Genomic DNA, 18,017 nt, shown 5'->3' on the forward strand with positions numbered 1-18,017 from the left:
AAAGATTCACAGGGTCACCCACATTGATAGCCAAGGCAGGGAGAAGCAATTGCTACTGTAATACTGTCCTTGACGCCAACAGCAAAACAACGCCAACTGGTTCAGCACAGCCGGTGAGTTAGAGAAACTGATAGCAGACCGGACTGTGTTAGCTCAAGGTTGCAAGCAGCAACATTGTCTGAACAAAGAGAACTGGTATTCATTTGAACTTTGTGAAACAGAAATAGGTACCAGATACAGAGTGGGTGCTCACTCGAAGGTCTTTGTTTGGTGCCCCCCCCCCCCCCTTTGAGCGGGGAAAGATTATTGAACGGTGAAATCGAAGTGGTCCTGCAGTGGGTTTATGGAATCCCGTGCACATTGTAAAGTCTTTGATTGTCTGTAAACTGAAATTGGTCTGAGCCTGGCTGAGGGAGACTAACTGTATAAAAAGGGGTCTGGGCCCGGAAGAGGGGGATCCTTGGTGAACAGTAACACATCCAAGAAGATTGTTGTGGCAAATGTGAACCCAACTGAGGGATGCCTACAAATTGAAGTTGGTCTGTACTCGACCGAGGGAGGGTAATGAAAGAAGGATCGGTGCCTGGCTGAGGGGGATCCAAGGTGAAGAGTACATCGCTCAACATGAATATTGAGAATGGAACTTTTCTTAGTTGTTTATGGTACATCAGGTCCTCTGAGGCAAGTGACTTTTGCACAGAAGAGACATGACCAGTAAAATCCTATAATTATTATTGATTGATCGATAGGTTATTTTTAATGTGCCTATACCCAAGTGTTTCAAGGCACAACGAGGCAGTTATGGGAAAACAAGACAAATGATCTTACTAGGCCTAGTATCATTTAGATTGTGTAAGTGTGCAGACAAGATGTGCAGGGAAGGGGGGAGAAGTGCACCCGTTGCAACAGGGCCCTGGATTAAGTGCAAGGAAGACAGAGCCTCCAAGGGGAACAAGCCCAGGGGGAGTGCAACCAAGCCCAGGTGGCAGTGCAGAAGGGTCTGAAGGCAAGTGCGAGGGACTGAACGGGGGGGCCAGGGCAGGTGTCTTATATGACTCGGAGGAGCACCAGGCAGCCAGTCAACGTAACTGAGCAGGAGGAAAGGAAGGATAGAAGAGGGAAGGCAGAGAGAAAAGAAAAGGAGTGGGAAAGGTTAGGAGGCGAGAGGCAGAGAGAATGAAGAGGAGAAAAGGAAGGTCTTGAGAATCTTCCAGAATTAAGTAGGTCTGGCTCAAGGCAGATAGCGGCAGAGAGGCCATTCCAGAGGGAATCACCCGCAGAGGAAAGAGATCTACCACCCAGTCTCTGCTTGGAGAAGCAACTCACCCACAGAGAATTGGAAGTAGAAGAGCGGAGGGCTTTGGAAGGAAGGTACTTCGGAAGAGAGCATTGGAGATCGTACGGGCCACGGCCCCCAGAAAGCCTTGTGAACAATGCAGAGGGTCTTGAACTTGATCCTTGCAGTCACCGGGAGTCAGTGGAAGGAATTTGGAGCTGCAGAGATGCAATCCCTGGGCTTGAGGATAAGGATAAGTCTTGCGGTCCTATGTTTGATGAGTTCCAGACGGCGGAGGGTAGAATTAGGTAGATTGAGAAAGAGGCTGTTGCAATAGTCAAGCCTAGAGAGATCAGGGCTTTGGAGACAGTGAGCATCTGGTGGAAGGTGGGAAAAGGTAGAATACCTCTGAGCAGATGCAGTTGGAAATGGGACTTTTTGGAGATGTCCGTGGTGTGCGGAGGAGGAGAGAGAGGAGTCTGAGATGACTCTGAGGTTTTTTCCTCACTAGAGGGTGAGAGCAAATGCCAAGCAAGGCCAGCCAGTTAAGGATAACAGAGTTATACTAGGTAATACCTTTTCTGTGTGATATACAATAAAATTTGCTTTTCAGCTCAGTGGAACACAGTCTAAGATAAGCAAGAACTCTTTACACTAATTTAGGATGCACCAGGCTGACCAAGGTCAGCTACACCTAGGAACACTTTACAGGAACGGCACACAGCTCTTGTAATAAACTTTCTGATGCTTGCTAATCTGCTTAGAATCACATGCTGTACATATAGTCTGACATCCAGTGGTAACCGCAGAGTGTTGCATCTTGTCTTTCGGGGACCGAAAGGGGACGTCGGCATAGGCTTGCCTGTAACACTATCCCTATCGTGACGTGCAGTGTACCCAAAATCCCTCACGCGCCGAGGTCCCTCAGATTGTTTTTTTCTGCCCAGATAACTGGTCGCCCTATAGCGGAGCTCTTACAGAAGAGACATTGTTTCTTATACCGACTTGTCGGTTATTCCCCATTAAGTCACTTCGGTCACAAGAACATCTTCGACAAAGACTGCGGGGGATTAGTCTATGGCGGTGGATTTCGGCGCCTAAGATCCAGCGGCCGGACTTTCCACATGGTCAGGCCCTCTGGCCGACCTTTACAGTAAGGGAGTGTGGGTTTGGGGTGGCCATATTTTTGGTATGTCTTTCCTCATTTCCCCTCTTTACCCTTTTGGTCTGGTAATCTTCCCCTTTGGCTATGGCAAGGACTCCTTTTAGATTCTGCCCTAAGTGTAGGGTCAGATATCCTTGGAAGGACTAACACAGGACATGCAACGCCTGTCTCCCCTTAGATCACGACGAAAAGCGGTGTGCAGCCTGAAAGCTACTTCGGCCTAAGACCCTTAAGGAGCACTGTGTAAAGCTGTGGGCCGCGTACGGTATGTCGCGGGTGGAACCCCTTCCCCCCACCCACCACACCCGGTGAGAGTGACAGGGGCACCTCAGATGACCAAACATCCTTTGCGGATGTGATAGACCTCGAGGCGGACCCTTCTAGGGCCGCCATGCCCGTCCCCTACCCTTTAAGGCCTGACTCTGGTCTCGCACTAAGCATACAGCCCCTACACCGGTTTCGACGTCCTCATCGAAAAAGATGAGAGCGCCAACAGGGCCATCGAAAATGTTGGTGGTTTCCTCGAATCCAAAGCCTTCCGCGCATCCGCAGGAGCATATTGCGACTGGGCAATCTAAAACAAGTAAGGGCGCTACTCCAAAGACTTCACACGTTGAAGCGCGTAAATCCGATGCTGCGACGGTCCCAAAAGCTACGACTAGGCCTCTAGTCGAAAAACCGACCGCTAGGCCCTCTAACGCCGCGGAAGGTAATAGACCTACTGATAGACCATCGGAGCAATGATCTCACTCCGATTCGCCGATTATCGAAGACTGCATCGAGAGGTTTACGACGGCGGTGGGACTTATCCCGGTTCCGCCTAAAATCATGGGGCAAGCTGCAGAAAAATCTTCAGACGCGGTTTGAGGCCCGATTCTCACGATACTTATAAAGAGAGTCAAGAGCCTCTTTCCAACACCCTAAGAGACTCTTTTCAGAGCCGTAGGGCGGAAGATGACGTTTTTCCACACGTAGGCCTGTCTGGGTCCTCCAAAAGGACTAGAGAGAAATTCAAATGGTGTATGGATCGGCTGGGGAGAATTATCAGTTTTTCTTATCATCCATCCCCGAAAAGGTCTCGTGGAGAGCCTAACCCTCCATTTTCTTCTCATTATCAAGATCAGCCTTCTGTCCCAGTCCAGCATGAAGACATTGTCCACATGGACACCTATAGGGACATTTACAATGAAGAGGAAGAAGCTTAATTTCTGCAGAATTATGAAGAGGAACAGCAGGGTGCCACAGACAATTGGGAAGAAACCCAGCAGGAGGGAACAGACCCATGGACACTGACGCATCAATACCAGGACACTGATGTTTTGTGTCTGGAGTCCTCTCCGTCCACCCCTGCTCGTCGGGCTCACCTGTAGATGACCAAATGGCCTTCAACTCTGTTAAAAAGGCAGCTGAACATTTTCAGATCTCTACTCAAGAGGCTGTGCCTGAGCAGGATTTTGTAGAGGATATCCTGAAGAAAAACCTCCATCTAGCCAAGCCATTCCCCTCCTTAATTCCATCAAGAGAAGGTTGGCTCCCTCCTTGGTATCACCAGCTCAAACTCGGGCAGTGAACCCAAAAGTGGAAAAACTGTTTCGTCCGTCTCCTTCCAACACTCTATACATTAGAGGGCACGCCGTCCCCAACTTTCTGGTAGTGACTACCAGCCGGATAAGGGCTGGGGTACCCCTTGCGACGGGGGGAACCTCCGGACAAGGAATCCAAGAGAGTGTATGCTCTAGGCAAAGGAGTCACCTCGGCTGCCACATATACTATGCGGATAGCAAATACTACCATGCTATTGGCAAGTTATGCTTCCGCTCAGTGGAACCTGGTCCAGGAAGGCCCCCAAGAGGTTACAGAAGTCGCTTTGTAGGTATTCTATGACGATTCCCCAGTCTTCTGCAAAGTATTGACGTGACCCTTGTATATTGTACGTGATTCTTTCCATCGCTACAAATATCCATACCCTCTGTAGCCAATCTTAAGTTGTTTGGAGGTGTTTTCTGCTTCCATTTTTGAGCAATCGCTAACCAGGCAGCTGTGAGGGGACCCATAAAGTTCCTCTTTTGTGTTTTTGTCATTGTTCTGTCCTCGGGGTCCCACATGCCACACATCCATATCTCTTCTCCCAGATCTTCTGCTCCCCTAAACATTACTTGCATTTGGGATTTTATTTCTGTCCAGAAGCTTTGTAATACTGGGCATTCCCACCAAATGTGTCTCCAATTGCCCTCCTCCAGCATTTGTTTTGTGCCGTGAAATACATTCTGAATACTCTTTCCGGGGTGTAATGCCATTGTATTATCATTTTCGTCCACGCCTCTCTTGTCTGGATCGCTCGGGTCCATTTGGGAATGATTTGCCAGACGTATGTCCATTGTTCTCTCGTGATTTCTTTACTTAGCGTCTTTTCCCATCTCTTCATGTATAGCCATTTTGTTTCTTCTGTCTGTGCAATTAAAAATCTGTACATGATTGAGACGAATTTTTTGTCACCTGGTTGTGTCAGTATGTATTTCTCAAATGGGGTTAGGGGTCTCATTGCTGCATGTTTTATTCTCTGGGAGGAAAGCCAATGATGGCGTTGATCGTATTTGTCTGCATCTGTTAGGCCTAGTAGGTCCCGGCATTCTGTGAAGGTTCTGATCTTGTGGCCTTCGTACATGTCTCCCACTTTTATACAATCTGCGTCTACCCATTTCCTAAATGCTCCTTTCTCAGTGCCTGGGTGTAATTCTGGTTTGTTGAATATAGGCATGAAGGGGGCCGGGTCTCTAACGTTTCTTTCTCTGTTGCTTTGTTCCAAACTTCTAGAGTAGCACTCATGATCTCACTTATCCAGACATTCTGATGTCTGTATCTGGGGGCAATCCAGAGCAGTTGGCGCAAGTTTGATCTTGCTACTGCCCTGTCTTGTTCTTCCCATAGTTTTTCTGAATCATTGGGGATCCATTCCTTTAATACCCGCATCTGGGCTACCCAGTAGTACTTTCGGAAATGTGGTAGTGCCATACTTCCCTCTGCTTTCTGCACCGTGAGAACCATGTTTGTTAACCTTGGTGGTTTGTTCTGCCAGATATATTTGGATATCATCTTTGTAAGTGTTTTGAAGAATGTGACTGGGATTCGTACGGGGAGGGCCTGGAAGTAGTATAGTAGTCTGGGCAGGGCCTGGAAGTAGTATAGTAGTCTGGGCAGGATAGTCATTTTGATGACCGTTATTCTGCCCCACCATGAGATTGAGATTCCACCTTTCTAAGTCACTTTTCACTTGTTCTAGCAGTTTCGGGTAGTTCTCCGAATATAGGCTTCTTGTTGTATTTGTCATGGTGACGCCTAGGTATTTTACCCCTCTCTCTGTTGTGTGTAGTTGTGGTTCCTCCGCTCGCCTGCAGATTTCTTGCTTTTCTCCGGCCAAGACCAGCACTATTGATTTTTGTTTATCTTCAAACCGGAGATGATTCCATATTTATCTATTTCTTATACGAGAAGGGGCATTGTTTTCTCCGGGTCTGCCATCGCCATAATCATATCATCCGCATAAGCCGCTGTTTTATGTGTGATCCGTCCCATTTCTATTCCTTTGATGTCTGGATTTGCTCTAATTTTGGCCAAGAAAAGTTCCAGAAAGGTAGCGTATAACAGCGGGCAGAGGGGGCATCTTTGTTTTGTGCCTCTTTCTATTTTGATAGTGTCTGAGAGTTCTCTGTTTACCGCCACCCTGGCTGTGGGCGATTTATAATTGGCCCGTATCATATTTATATATTTCTCCCCCATGCCCATTTTCTTTAGGATTGAGAATAGCATAGACCACTCTACTCGGTCGAATGCCTTTTCCGCATCTATCGCTATCACAGCTGCCGGGGTGTTGGTGATTCCCCCTTCTCAATTAGATGTGTTATACGTCTGATGTTATCATGTGTTCTGTTGGAGATGAACATTGACTGGTCTTGATGCATCAGCTTGGGAAGCAGCGGAGAAAGTCTGTTGGCCAGAATTTTCATGTATACTTTGGCAACCAGGTTTATTAGGGCTATGGGGCGATGGGAGCGCGGGTTTTCCGGTTCTTTTCCTTTCTTGTGGAATACTATTATTTTTGCTTCGTTCATTGACGTTGTAATATTGGCCGTGTCTTTAAAGGTGTTGAAGAGGTCTGTTAGAAATGGGGCAAGGGATTCCGCATATGTTTTGTAGAATGCGGCTGTATAGCCGTCCGGTCCCAGTGCTTTATTTTTCGGTAGTTCTTTGATTGCTCTCTTCTATTGTTATTGGTTCGTCCAGTGTTTGTTTTTACTTTGTTGTTATGGCCAGGAGTGTTATGTCTCTGATGTAGTCTGTCTGTGCTTCTTCTTTCGGGTCCTCTGATGTGTAATAATTTTGGTAGTAGTCTCTGAAGATCTCTTTTATGTCTCTTGATTGCGTTTTGATCTGGCCATCTGTCTTTTGGTGCCTTCACTGTTCGACTTTGTTGCTTGCCTTTTAATTGTCTTGCCAAAAGTCTGTCCGCTTTGTTTGCTTTCATCGAGTATCAATGTTTTAGGTGTATGAGTTGATTTTCCGCCCTTTTAGTTCGGATGGCCTCCAGCTAGCTCTGGACGTGTCGGTAAGTTCTCTTTAATTTTAGTGAGCGATTATTTTGCATTTCTTCCCTTATCTCCACTAGATTGTTTACCAAATCACTTTCCCATTTTCTGGATTGCTTGTCCTTTTGAGCTTTGAGTGAGATCATGTGTCCCCTCATTACTGCTTTGAATGCTTCCCAAATTGTCGTTTTTGTCACTTCTAGGGTGTCGTTTAGTTCAAAATCTGCTTGATCTGATAATGATATCGGGCCTTTTTCCATGTCCTGTATTTCCACTAGTAAGCCTACTGAGGTCCAAATATAGTCGATTTTTGAGCTTGTGCCATGTACTTGTGAGTGACATGTGAATCCCATGGTTGTGCCCCTGATCCTCCGCCATACGTCTTCTAGGGCCATCCTTTCCATACGTCGTTTTAATGATTGTGTCGGGCCCCCTGTGGGGATAGCTTAGGGTTTGAGCGATCTTTTCTTGGGTTCCATGCCAAGTTGAAGTCTCCTGCCAAAATCACTTCTCCTTCTACAAAGTTTTCTAGCTTGTTCAGAATGTCTTTAAGGAATCTGTCCTGGCCCGAGATGGGGGCGTACAGTGTTGCGAGTGTCAGTGGACGGTTTTCAATCTTTACTGTTACAAATAGGTATCGTACTTCTTTATCTGTTTGTATGTTTCGAATTTGTACTTTGACTGAGTTTGCGAATGCTATCAAGACTCCTCTCTTTTTTTCCACGTCGTTAGCTTGTATGATTTGGTTTTAGCCCCTTATGCGAGTTTGATTTTTTTTGTTCTCTTTCTGTATGTGTTTCTTGGAGCAGCATTATGTCATATTACTCCTGATGTAGAAGGTGTTCTATCTTTTTCCTTTTGACTGGAGAGTTCAATCCTCTGACGTTGTAGGTTAGGATCTTCAACCCCATTCTTCTTTTTTGTCTGATTTCTTCAATGTCCCCTGTCTCTTTCGGATTGGGTGGATTCGGAGTCCGTGGATGCCAGTGGTTTCCCCATCTTCCCCCAACTTTCCCTCCCCCCAAAACTTCCCTTAGAAGGCCGCTGGGCCCTATGATCGCTCGGGCGTGAAGCCTTTGTGCCATGCCCTCACAACGCTCAGGTGTAACTGGTGCGTGGGGAGTCCTATACCCCACTTTTAGTCTTTGGTTTTCCTCTTCCTTTCCCTTCTCCGGCCGCAGCAATGATGCAGTCTTTGGTCCTCTTCTGATTTTGTTTGTCTGTTGTTCTACTTGGTGTTCTTCCACTTTTTCCCCTGTGATGTGTGGAGTGGGAGATTGTTTGATTCTACGTTGTGTGCCTGGCGGCGATTTCTCTTATTGACGGTCTGCCACCCCCTGTGGTGTTCTCCGTTCTCGGGCTTTCTCTCTGCCTGCGGATTGTTCCATCTCGGGCGCCTGGATGTTCATTATCCTCAGACCTTCCTCACATGTGGTGATCTTCTGTTGTTTGCCGTCCCACGTGAATTAGAGGCCAAAGGGGAAAGTCCACTTATGACGGATTTGCCGTTCTGCAAGCTCTCTCGTGACAGGTCCCATGTCTCTGCACTACCGGAGCGTGGACTGAGCTAGGTCTTGGTATAGGGGTATCTCCACACCATTCATCCTGATGTGATCTATTGACCTGGCCTTTCTGAGAATTTGCTCCTTCTGTGAGTACTGTGTCATTGTGACTAGGACGTCTCTTGGGTGGGTCTTAGGCTCTCCCTGTCTGCGAGGACCCACCCTGTGGATTCGGTCTATCTGTATTTCTTCTTCCGACCTGTCTGCCAGGATATTCTGGAACACTTGTTGGACTGCTGTTCGTAGGTCTTTGTCTTCCACCGTCTCTGCCATAATTTTTATTCTTATGTTAGACCTCCGTGAGCGGTTTTCAAGGTCCTCACATTGGATCTCCAATTCTTGAGAGAGCTTGGCTAGGCGTTCTTGCGCTTCCGCGTATTGTTGTTTCCTCTTCCTCGTCTAGGTTCTGGACAGTTCTCTCTAGTGTGTCCGTTCTTTCTTCGAGGTTCCCATATCTGTCTTTAAGTCTTGTATCGCCTGTTTCATGTCTCCTTTCATAGTTTCAAATTGTGTTTTCACAGTGACCATGAATTTGTCGTGGAGTTCCGTAAAACCAGGACTTCATATCTTCTTTAGTTGCCATATTGTCGTCCTCCGGGGAAATTGTGTGGTGGCTCTTCTTTCCCTTTGCAGGTGTTGGGTTTTGGATTAGAGGTTGGATCCACCCCCCAGAGGTTCACCAAATTGTGGTCCTGTTTTACCTTGGCTGTTGTTGCTAGTGCTGCTGATGTCAACATCCGGGGGCAAGCAGGTGCAATGTGTGCTAGACTTGATTTGGTGTCAATGCTCACTGTGCTCTGAGAGTGCAGTCCTTTTATTTATCTTCCCCCCTTTGTGGGTGCTGGCGCACGGGATTCTTTTTATCTTGCTCCCCGTCCTTGAAGGATTCATGCTCCTTACTGCCTGGTGATGGTTCGGGAGATTGGTCCGATCTAGTCTTTCTGTTCTGGTGGTTGTAGTATCCTTATGCTCTGATATCTCTGCTCCTAATCTTTTTATACCTAGTCCGTTCCCGGAGTTTGCCGTCTCTGGGATGGGTGACACCTGTGGATGTTGCCGCTGTTTCCTTCTCTTGTGGGCCTTGCTCTAATGCCCCCCTTTATGTCTCCTTTGTCTACGCAGGGGGCCTATGATTAGCCCCCTGTGTCCTGTGTGCATCCCCCTGTGCCCAGTGTGTCTGGGAGCTTCTGCGTGCCTCTGGGTGGAGGGGTTGTCGCCTTACCGTGTGGGAAGTCCTCTGGCGGTGTGCTGTCCGCAGTAGCTCCTCTGCTCCTATGTCCTTGAAGTACTGTCCGGGCGGGGCGTAGCGTAGCTGCTCGCTCCCGGTGTGGGCCTTGACTCTGCGTTCCTGCTTGTGTTCTCCGGAGCCCTCCGTCTGTTGTGTGGGGAAGAGGGGACCCCTGCTCGCCCTCGCTGGTGCCGATCGAGGCTGGCGGGCGGCTCCTGGGGGGGGCTCCCGTTCACCTGCTGCCCAACGTCTCCTACCCCTGTGCTTCGATCCCTGGGGGGGGCGCTGGTTGTTCCGCATCCTTGCTGTCCTCGGCTTTCGGTCTCCTCTCTTCCTTTTCCTGTCTCTGCTTCTGATGCGTTCTCCAGGGGTGGGAGGGAGGCGGGAGGGGTTCCCCGTTCCCCTGTCTGGGATTTCTGTTCACCTCTGCGCGTACTGCTCCAGTTACGGCATATATCCTGGCCGTCTGGGTGGCGGGCTTCGATGCTTTGTGGTCCAGGGGGCCTCCGTGTCGGGCTGCGCTGCGGCTCTCACGTTATTAATTGTATATTTTCCACTCCATGTCGCGGATTGAGGGGGGATTTCGCTCAGCTTGACTTTCTCCACCAGGGGAGACGCTGGCTGTGGACCGATGATCAGCTTCTGTAATGCTTCAATGCTTCAGTCCAAGCTGGGAGACGGAGCGATGCTCACAGACGTCTGCCCGGCTCGGCCGCCATCTTGGAATCTCAAAATAATATTTTTAACAAATTATACTTTTTTTTCCAGTGAAAGCAAACCAGTATTGCACAATTGTATTTTTCAGAGTTCCTGTGCTCTGTGCATAATCATGCGGAGGCAAATCATTTTTACACTCCTAATTAAATGTACACGCTAATTATAAAAGCAGTGTGTAAAATGGTGACTAAGCGCGGTCTAGTTTAGATCCATTCAACCTTGCATTCAATGGGGTACATTACTATAAATGGTCAGTGGCAGCACAGTCTTTGCTCAAGGGTGAGTGATCGTCATTACACCAATCACAGGTATTCTAGCCTCTCAAATCTTCAAGCCTACAATTAAAACATCCAAAACCTGACACTCCAGGAAGTGCAAGCGCTGTTCAAAAAGAAACAAAAAAGTTACATTTGTAATTGATATGGAAAATCAGCAAAACCTGTCCCTGCGATAATCCAGATAGGTTTTTATCTTTATGTAGCGCTTCATTCATGCTTCGTCCAACATCTAGGCACTGTGATTATTATACCTCAGTCAATACCCAGTTAACCGACCTCTGAAGGATGTTAGCCAGTAAGATAGCTCAACTGGTTGAGCACTCGTTGCTGCGATCTGTAGGTTGCAAGTTCAAATGCCGGCAAGACCAACTCAGCCTTTCATGGTTGATAACGAAGTACAGACTTCGTTTTGTTGATAATTGTGATATGTTCTATGTACAGGGCTTTGCCAAAACACAACCCTTTGACTATGAGATTAGATTAATAATTCAGCATGGAGTCCGTCTCTCACTGCACTGTTGTATCATGACATTGGCATACCATTAGGTAGTAATAGCTCCAAGAAAAGAGGACTTTCATTAAACATCAAAAGACAATTCTGCTATCGAACCTCAAAACACACAACACAATTCATGCTGGCTTTACTATGTAATTGGCTAGGTTTTTGTGTTTTCAACATTTAAATATATACAGGAGAGATCAAATGTCCAGACCTTAGAGAAATAATGAAAGGTGTATTCTGCCACAATGCAGAAAGCTGCCGCATAGTAATGATTGCCATACAGTTTTTGCACACGTCGGCTGGATGTCACATACCTTTTACTCTCTTGCAAAGGAGAAAAGTCATTTTACTCTCTTAAAATCACATTTACTCTGTTTAAAAATGGGGAGTAAAATACTCCCACCTCCAATATATATATATATATATATATATATATATATATATATATATATAGTAATGGGGAGCGGGGGTTGTTGGGGTGTCCCCTGTGCCCCTTGGCGGTTGGGGGGGGTTTGGAGGGTTGTTCAATGTAATAATGTCCCTGCTAAAAAAAGGGCATATTTTGGTGACTTTTTTGCCAGGCGACATTAGTACATGGAACCGGATAGAAGTAGGTTTTGACACAGGAGAATGTTTTTTTTTTTGGGCAGACATTCTGACAGCCCCTTTTATTATTTGTTTTCAGGCTGGGAATCCCCTTTTTAGAAGTTGAGGATAGTGACGACTTCTTTTATAATTGGAGCTTTTCTATCCGGGTACTTTGGAGCCGGCAGCCCCTTGCCCTTTTCTTGACCAAGCGTGTCCCCTGTGTCTGGCTTCTCTGTGTCTTCTCACCTACCGCTCTGACTACTCCTTCACTAGTCTCTTTGTCCAGGTCTTATCCCACTGTCTGCTCACTGCCACTCCTGATGACATCACCTCTTCTTCACTGCCACCGTTGCCTCCTGCTGTTCCACCTGCTTCTCTTTTCCATCTTCACCACCTCCTTTGTGCCATCTGTTTTCTGTAATTGGGGCAGGGCTGGATTTTGGTTGCGGCTTCTGGTTTCACCTGGGCTTACTTTATGCTTGGGTGGCGTGCCCAAGGGTTTATCTAGCCACGCCACATCCTTCCATCTAGTTTTGCTAAGTGATGTCTTTCTAACTCCGCTTGCGGTAAAGGCATTACTGATAGTTTGTAATTTTAAAAGTGAATAGCCAGCAGGCAGTAGTTTGATGCATTTCTTCCACCTTTGGGTAGACCTGCTGTAGGAGGATTGTATGCTGGCAACACTGTATCCATGCTGCAGAAGGATTGAGTGCTGGCAACACTGTATCCCATGCTGTAGAAGGACTGTGTGCTGGCAACACTGTATCCCATGCTGTAGAAGGACTGTGTGCTGGCAACACTGTATCCCATGCGGGTGTTTGTGGTTTCATAAAGTCTTTGAAGTGACTTTCTGCCAGAGGTTTTACACACACTGCCACGAGGTTGACATTCACCGCCTAATGAGTCTTGCGAGTTTCTGGGACAGAAAAGGAGCATGCTTAGTCTCTCTTGCAGTGACCTGCATTTGTCTCAAGGTGTTTTCAGATTCCATCAAGTGAGGAGGGAGTGGGTAGCAGTTCTGCATGTATCTGTCCCCTTATAGGGATCAAGAGACGAGTGACCATGTGATTCTCCCCAGAATTCCCAGGGCCCATCATCCACTAGTTCAAGGGGGCACCTGCCCCCGCTCCCCTGCCGATTTGCATCCCCTCGGAGGACGGGGGGGGGGGTACACTGTTAAAGAGCCAGAAAAATGAATTTCTGACCTAAACAAGACTTTGTGGTTTCTCTTGCAGGAAAGCCTGGGTGTGATGGCAAAAGAAAATGAAGATCTGCGATATCGGATCAGTCGGTTGAGTGCAGAGCTGGACACCGGCTTGCTGAGCAGAGTGCAAGGTGAGTGAACTCTGGTGAGCCTTTCAGGGAGTGGGGGGCACAAGAGGCACCTGCACATGGTGTGCCAATTCACTGGCATGGTGTATTGGCAACAGTGTGTTTGGCGATAGTGGACAATCCTCTGTTGAGCGCTGTATAACCATCCAATCCAAAGACAGAACAGTGTTTCCAACCTAAAGGTAAACCGGACCCCTCTATAATGGGAGCTGTGGCAGAGCAGCCAGGCTTAACTCAAGGCGGTTGTTGGGAGTGTTGCTCTAAAGTCCAACTAAGGGGTTCATAAAACTATATCTTAGCCAATACAGATACTCCTCTCCAAGAATAAGGCAGTATCACTCACCTAAGAATCTTTGGTAGCGTTGACAGAGCAGCCAGGCTTATCTTAGGAGGGAGAGAGGGCTGTAGAATGGTACAAGGACATTATAGCATACATCTGGTCCAAGGAAACACTGATGTACTATGTATTGTAAAAATAATGGTTTATTATAAATACATGTGGGCAAAGATAATTCTTTGGAAAGCTAAGTACTGTCACTTATTATATAAACAAAATCCTAAAAATCAACTCAATACTTAAGGGATAGAAACCAAAGTACCAAAGTATAACGTTGTTTAGAGGAGCATTACGCAAGTCTATGTGAGTCAAACCTAAAGTTAACCGTTCACTTGGGAGGGTTGGTGGGGGTGGGGGGGGGGGGGGAGTACAACCAGATTAGTTATGCATTCAGAATACAGTAAGTAATTAAAAGGCAGCAGACCTGATAGGTCATAACCTACAGTGTCATTCAGAATCATAAGGTTAGAGCAACACTGGAACGAGTAGATATCTTGCGACATTTGTAACTTCCTTCTGTTGTGAATGGATACAGTTACAACACCACAGTTACTTTTCAGAACGTCACTCATATACTTTGCAGTGGGGCAGTCAGCTGCTCATGGACACGTAAGAACCCAGTTAACTATTTCGGAAGTTTGCTAAAGCATTTCAAGGTAAGCACAATCCAGTTACAGTTTTAAAAGAACAGCAGCTATTCAAGGTCCGTATAACCTATTGGTATATAAACTCGACACTGTTACTAATACAGAAATCAGCAGTTTAACCCAGGATACTTTTCAGAAGTGTGGTACACAATTCTAGGTTCAGTAGAACTCTAGAAGACTTTTAAGAAAGGCAGTCAGCAGTTCAAGCTAAGTAAGGAGCCATATACTTTTCAGAGGGCGTCCTGCAACTCCTGGACTAGTAAGACCTCTGGACTATTTTAGATATGCCCTGAGCATATTGGGGTAAGCTAAACCCAATTACACTTTTAGAAGATGTTAGGATGATTTATCATGTTTATGCTTCATCCCCTCTCCTAGTGAGACCCCCAGCACTGACTTTTTGCTGGACCTCTGGACCCTTTTCTTCCAACCCTAAACGAGTGGAGCCTTTTTCCGCTCATTCATTCTTGTGGGCTCTATCTGTTGGAACTTTATTCTTTGTACTCTACCTGTACTATGGCGTCTGTCTGCTCCATAGCTCTTAAAGGCATCTGTGTTTTACTTTTGCGGCACACAGCTCCTTATGGGCAGTGCTGCTGGGGACCCTTGGCGTCCTCCTTTGAGATTCTCTTCTTTATCCTAGAGTAACTACAGTTCTTAAGGCTAGGGAGATACTATAGTCTTAGAGATTGGCACACATCACCCTACGTGGAGTGCCAAAGGGATACATAGTAACCACCTTCTCTACTCATGTGACTTTTTAGTCACATAGACATTCGCCTAGGTATGGCTGGTGGATGTGTTCTACCAACTATTGTTTAATTTAATGTGTTTCATAGCCTCAAGTACCAACTTGGGGCCTCCCTTCTTTTTTCACCATTACTAGCATGGTTGTTCTTTGTTAGCCCTTCTACCATTCTGGGAGGGGAAGATCAGTGTGTGTGGTTTGACTTTGGCGGGAACCCTTGGGTGTCCCCGTATAGGCTCCAGTGTCTGGGCAGGCAGGAAGTGGGGGAGTAGTTTTCCACCCCCCCTGTCCTTTGTCTGCCAGAGTGCCTGAATAGAACCAGCTCCCACTGGGGGTCTAGCTGTCCTGATTGGAGAGCCCCCTGCCCCTTTCTGTGAATTGCTGAGAGAGATTGAAGAGGAGCGGGTGCTGGAGCTGTATGAGTCGACCACTGGAAGCTGAAGTAACCGAAGAAGATGACCAGAGACGCCTGCAGACCTTTTGAAACGCACCATGAAGCGACCACTACGTCCTGACAGTTTTATATGCGACAGAGGAGCTCCAAAAGAGTCCTTCCCTTTGGCTGGTGGGAACAACCAGTCCCAAGACAAACTTAGATTTGAGCCATCTCCCGAGGTACTGTGAGGTTCCAGAGCTGCGAAACCCCAATACCAGGAGACCTGCATTCGGAATTGGCTGCAGGTCTCCATCATCATGGAAAGACCAAACTCGTCCATGTCTTTGTTGAGCCTTCAAGGACACTCCAGAGTTCCGATCCAACTCGCCCAGACCTCCTCAGCAGAGTGTGGGGCTGTAAGAAGCAAAGAAGATCGACTGCGCAAATTGCGTCCTTTGTTGGTGCTGCTGAAAACCGCAGAGTGAAACAAGTGGCTGAAAGTCGTGCCCCAGGTCCTGCCTCAAGATGGCTGCTGAGAAAACACATCCATTGTCCTGCCTTCAGTCACCAAACCAAGGAATCTGGAGGTCGGATCCAGAGCTGCATCATCACGGAGCGTCTAGCACGATCATTGTCTTCTAATCAAAGGTACTGTTTGGGGAAAAAGGGTATTGCTTAATTGATTCCAGAAATTCGCCCCAGAGCGTTGGAGTGCACGTAGATGTGTCCAGGGCAACCCCCTCTTACCTCTCACCCAAGCCGCTGCTTGTGTTCCCTTCTAGAGTTCTTTAACTGGGTCTTCAACGTTAGTTAAGCCTTCTTGTATCTTCCTTCCTAGAGACTAGAAAGTATCCACAGGAACTTTTGATTTCCACTGCTTTGCAAGACTTCAAGCCGCTACAAACTGCCTTTTAACTAGGGTTGCGTTTTTGACTTTGAAAGACTTACTGTGCTGCATAACTGCCTCTAGAACCTGAAGCTCTGCTAGGATAACATTAACCAATAGTTTTTCTCCCCAAAAATCACTGTTTTATATGTGTATGCAGACAAAATACAATTATCGTATTATTTTATGGGTGCGTTGTATTACCGTTATAACTGTCAAACTCCTATAACAATTGTATGCATTCAGCATCTACCAACTAAGAAAGTGATCCTTTGAAAGTATTGAAAAGTATATCTGTGTGTGATGGTTTATAGTGCAAAGTATTTAACAGTAACTCTTGTGTAAATACAATAAAATATATAATTTATATACCTTTGTAGGTGTTTTTGTGCTTTACTTACTTGCTCCAGTGTACTTACCTACAGCTCACATCTTCCTCTTACGATACGCCTGACTGCTCTGCCACTCTACCAAGGCCCTGAGCTAGTACAGACAGATAGTAAGAGTTTGGGATCTACAAACCACTGGGATAGCTTACTAAAGTCTTAACTCCAAGTAGGACTCTAGGAAAACTCCCCTAACACAACACTATTACTATTTAGAAGAGTGAAACATTGTTAAAAGCCAGTAAAATAACGTGTATACTTTTTAGAGGGGCAGTAAGAAACTCAGAGGTAAGTAATAACTTCAGCAGGAATCCGTTACACACTTACCCATTTACAAATAAGTACTTTTCACACTAGTTATATTTTTTAAGGCCTTTACTTTTCTAAGCCTTTCCCTATTCTGAGCGTGAGTGATTTCAGAGGCAGAAGAGGGACGGACCCTAGTGGTCTAGGAGCCAGCTGCAGGCAGGCCAGGATAGGGACATATGCAGGAAAGTCACAGTTCCAGAGGATACTTCGTTGAACAAGTAAGTATTAATTTTCAGAGTTAGTTGAAAGTGTTTTTATAGCAATTTCAAAGAAGGCTTTCTATAGAAGTTCCAGCGTTGGGCGTGGGCCTATGGTATGAGCGAACTCCCAACCACACAAATCACCCATTCTGCCACAAGGAATTGACACAAGACGTAAGGTAAGTGTTAGGGAGAATTCTCATTTCTGTGCTAATTCCCTTCAGTGCATTGTCACTGAGAAATCCTTTAGATTTCACATAAGGTTTAAATACCTTTTCTTGTCTGTACTACTGTTCCCAAGAATAGTAAAGTGAAATTGACTTTACTTACCTTTTCTCTTTGTGGGTCCAGCACAACACATTTTATGTGGAGTGCTGGGGGGTTTCCTAGTAGCCCTTAGCCTAGCCCCTTATCCTACATTCTCATGTAACATTTTTGTTGCCCTCACTATTGAAATGGCTGGTGGCAGTGGTTTAATTTTCCTACCATTGTGCTTTTCTACCGCATGCTGACACCTCAACTGCAGTATAGCACCCATGTGCAGATCCCTGTCTTCGGCTGGTGCATCCCTTTGGAACAGCCTCCCAGCCACCTTGAAACTTGAGGAAAAACATCTTTGGTTCCGGAAACTTCTCAAGACCTTCCTCTTTGCCTCTGCCTTTGCCCCTCTTCTTCCCTGTTGATCTGTTTCTTCTCATGGCATTGTGCACCTGGCCACCCTCTGTTCTTTCGGGCCCAGGTACCTGCTCACCCTGCCACCCTCCTGCACTGCCTCCAGGCCACCCTCTGTTCTTTCGGGCCCAGGTACCTGCTCGCCCTGCCCCCCTCCTGCACTGCCTCCAGGCCACCCTCTGTTCTTTCGGGCCCAGGTACCTGCTCGCCCTGCCACCCTCCTGC

The 18,017-nt window shown here is 46.8% G+C and overlaps 1 protein-coding gene across 4 annotated transcripts in view; it reads left to right on the top strand.

Moving 5' to 3' along the window:
* The window catches only part of GOLGA2 (golgin A2), a 918,457-nt gene that overhangs the window by 643,922 nt on the left and 256,518 nt on the right, over positions 1–18,017 (top strand). For all 4 annotated transcript variants that reach the window (XM_069609145.1, XM_069609147.1, XM_069609148.1 and 1 more), the window contains one exon: positions 13,135–13,234. In XM_069609145.1, coding sequence (XP_069465246.1) covers positions 13,135–13,234 — 100 coding nt within the window. The remainder of the gene's footprint in view (positions 1–13,134; positions 13,235–18,017) is intronic.

This window comes from Ambystoma mexicanum, chromosome 8, assembly GCF_040938575.1.
Source record: "Ambystoma mexicanum isolate Mex_15411 chromosome 8, UKY_AmexF1_1, whole genome shotgun sequence".
NCBI lineage: Eukaryota > Metazoa > Chordata > Amphibia > Caudata > Ambystomatidae > Ambystoma > Ambystoma mexicanum.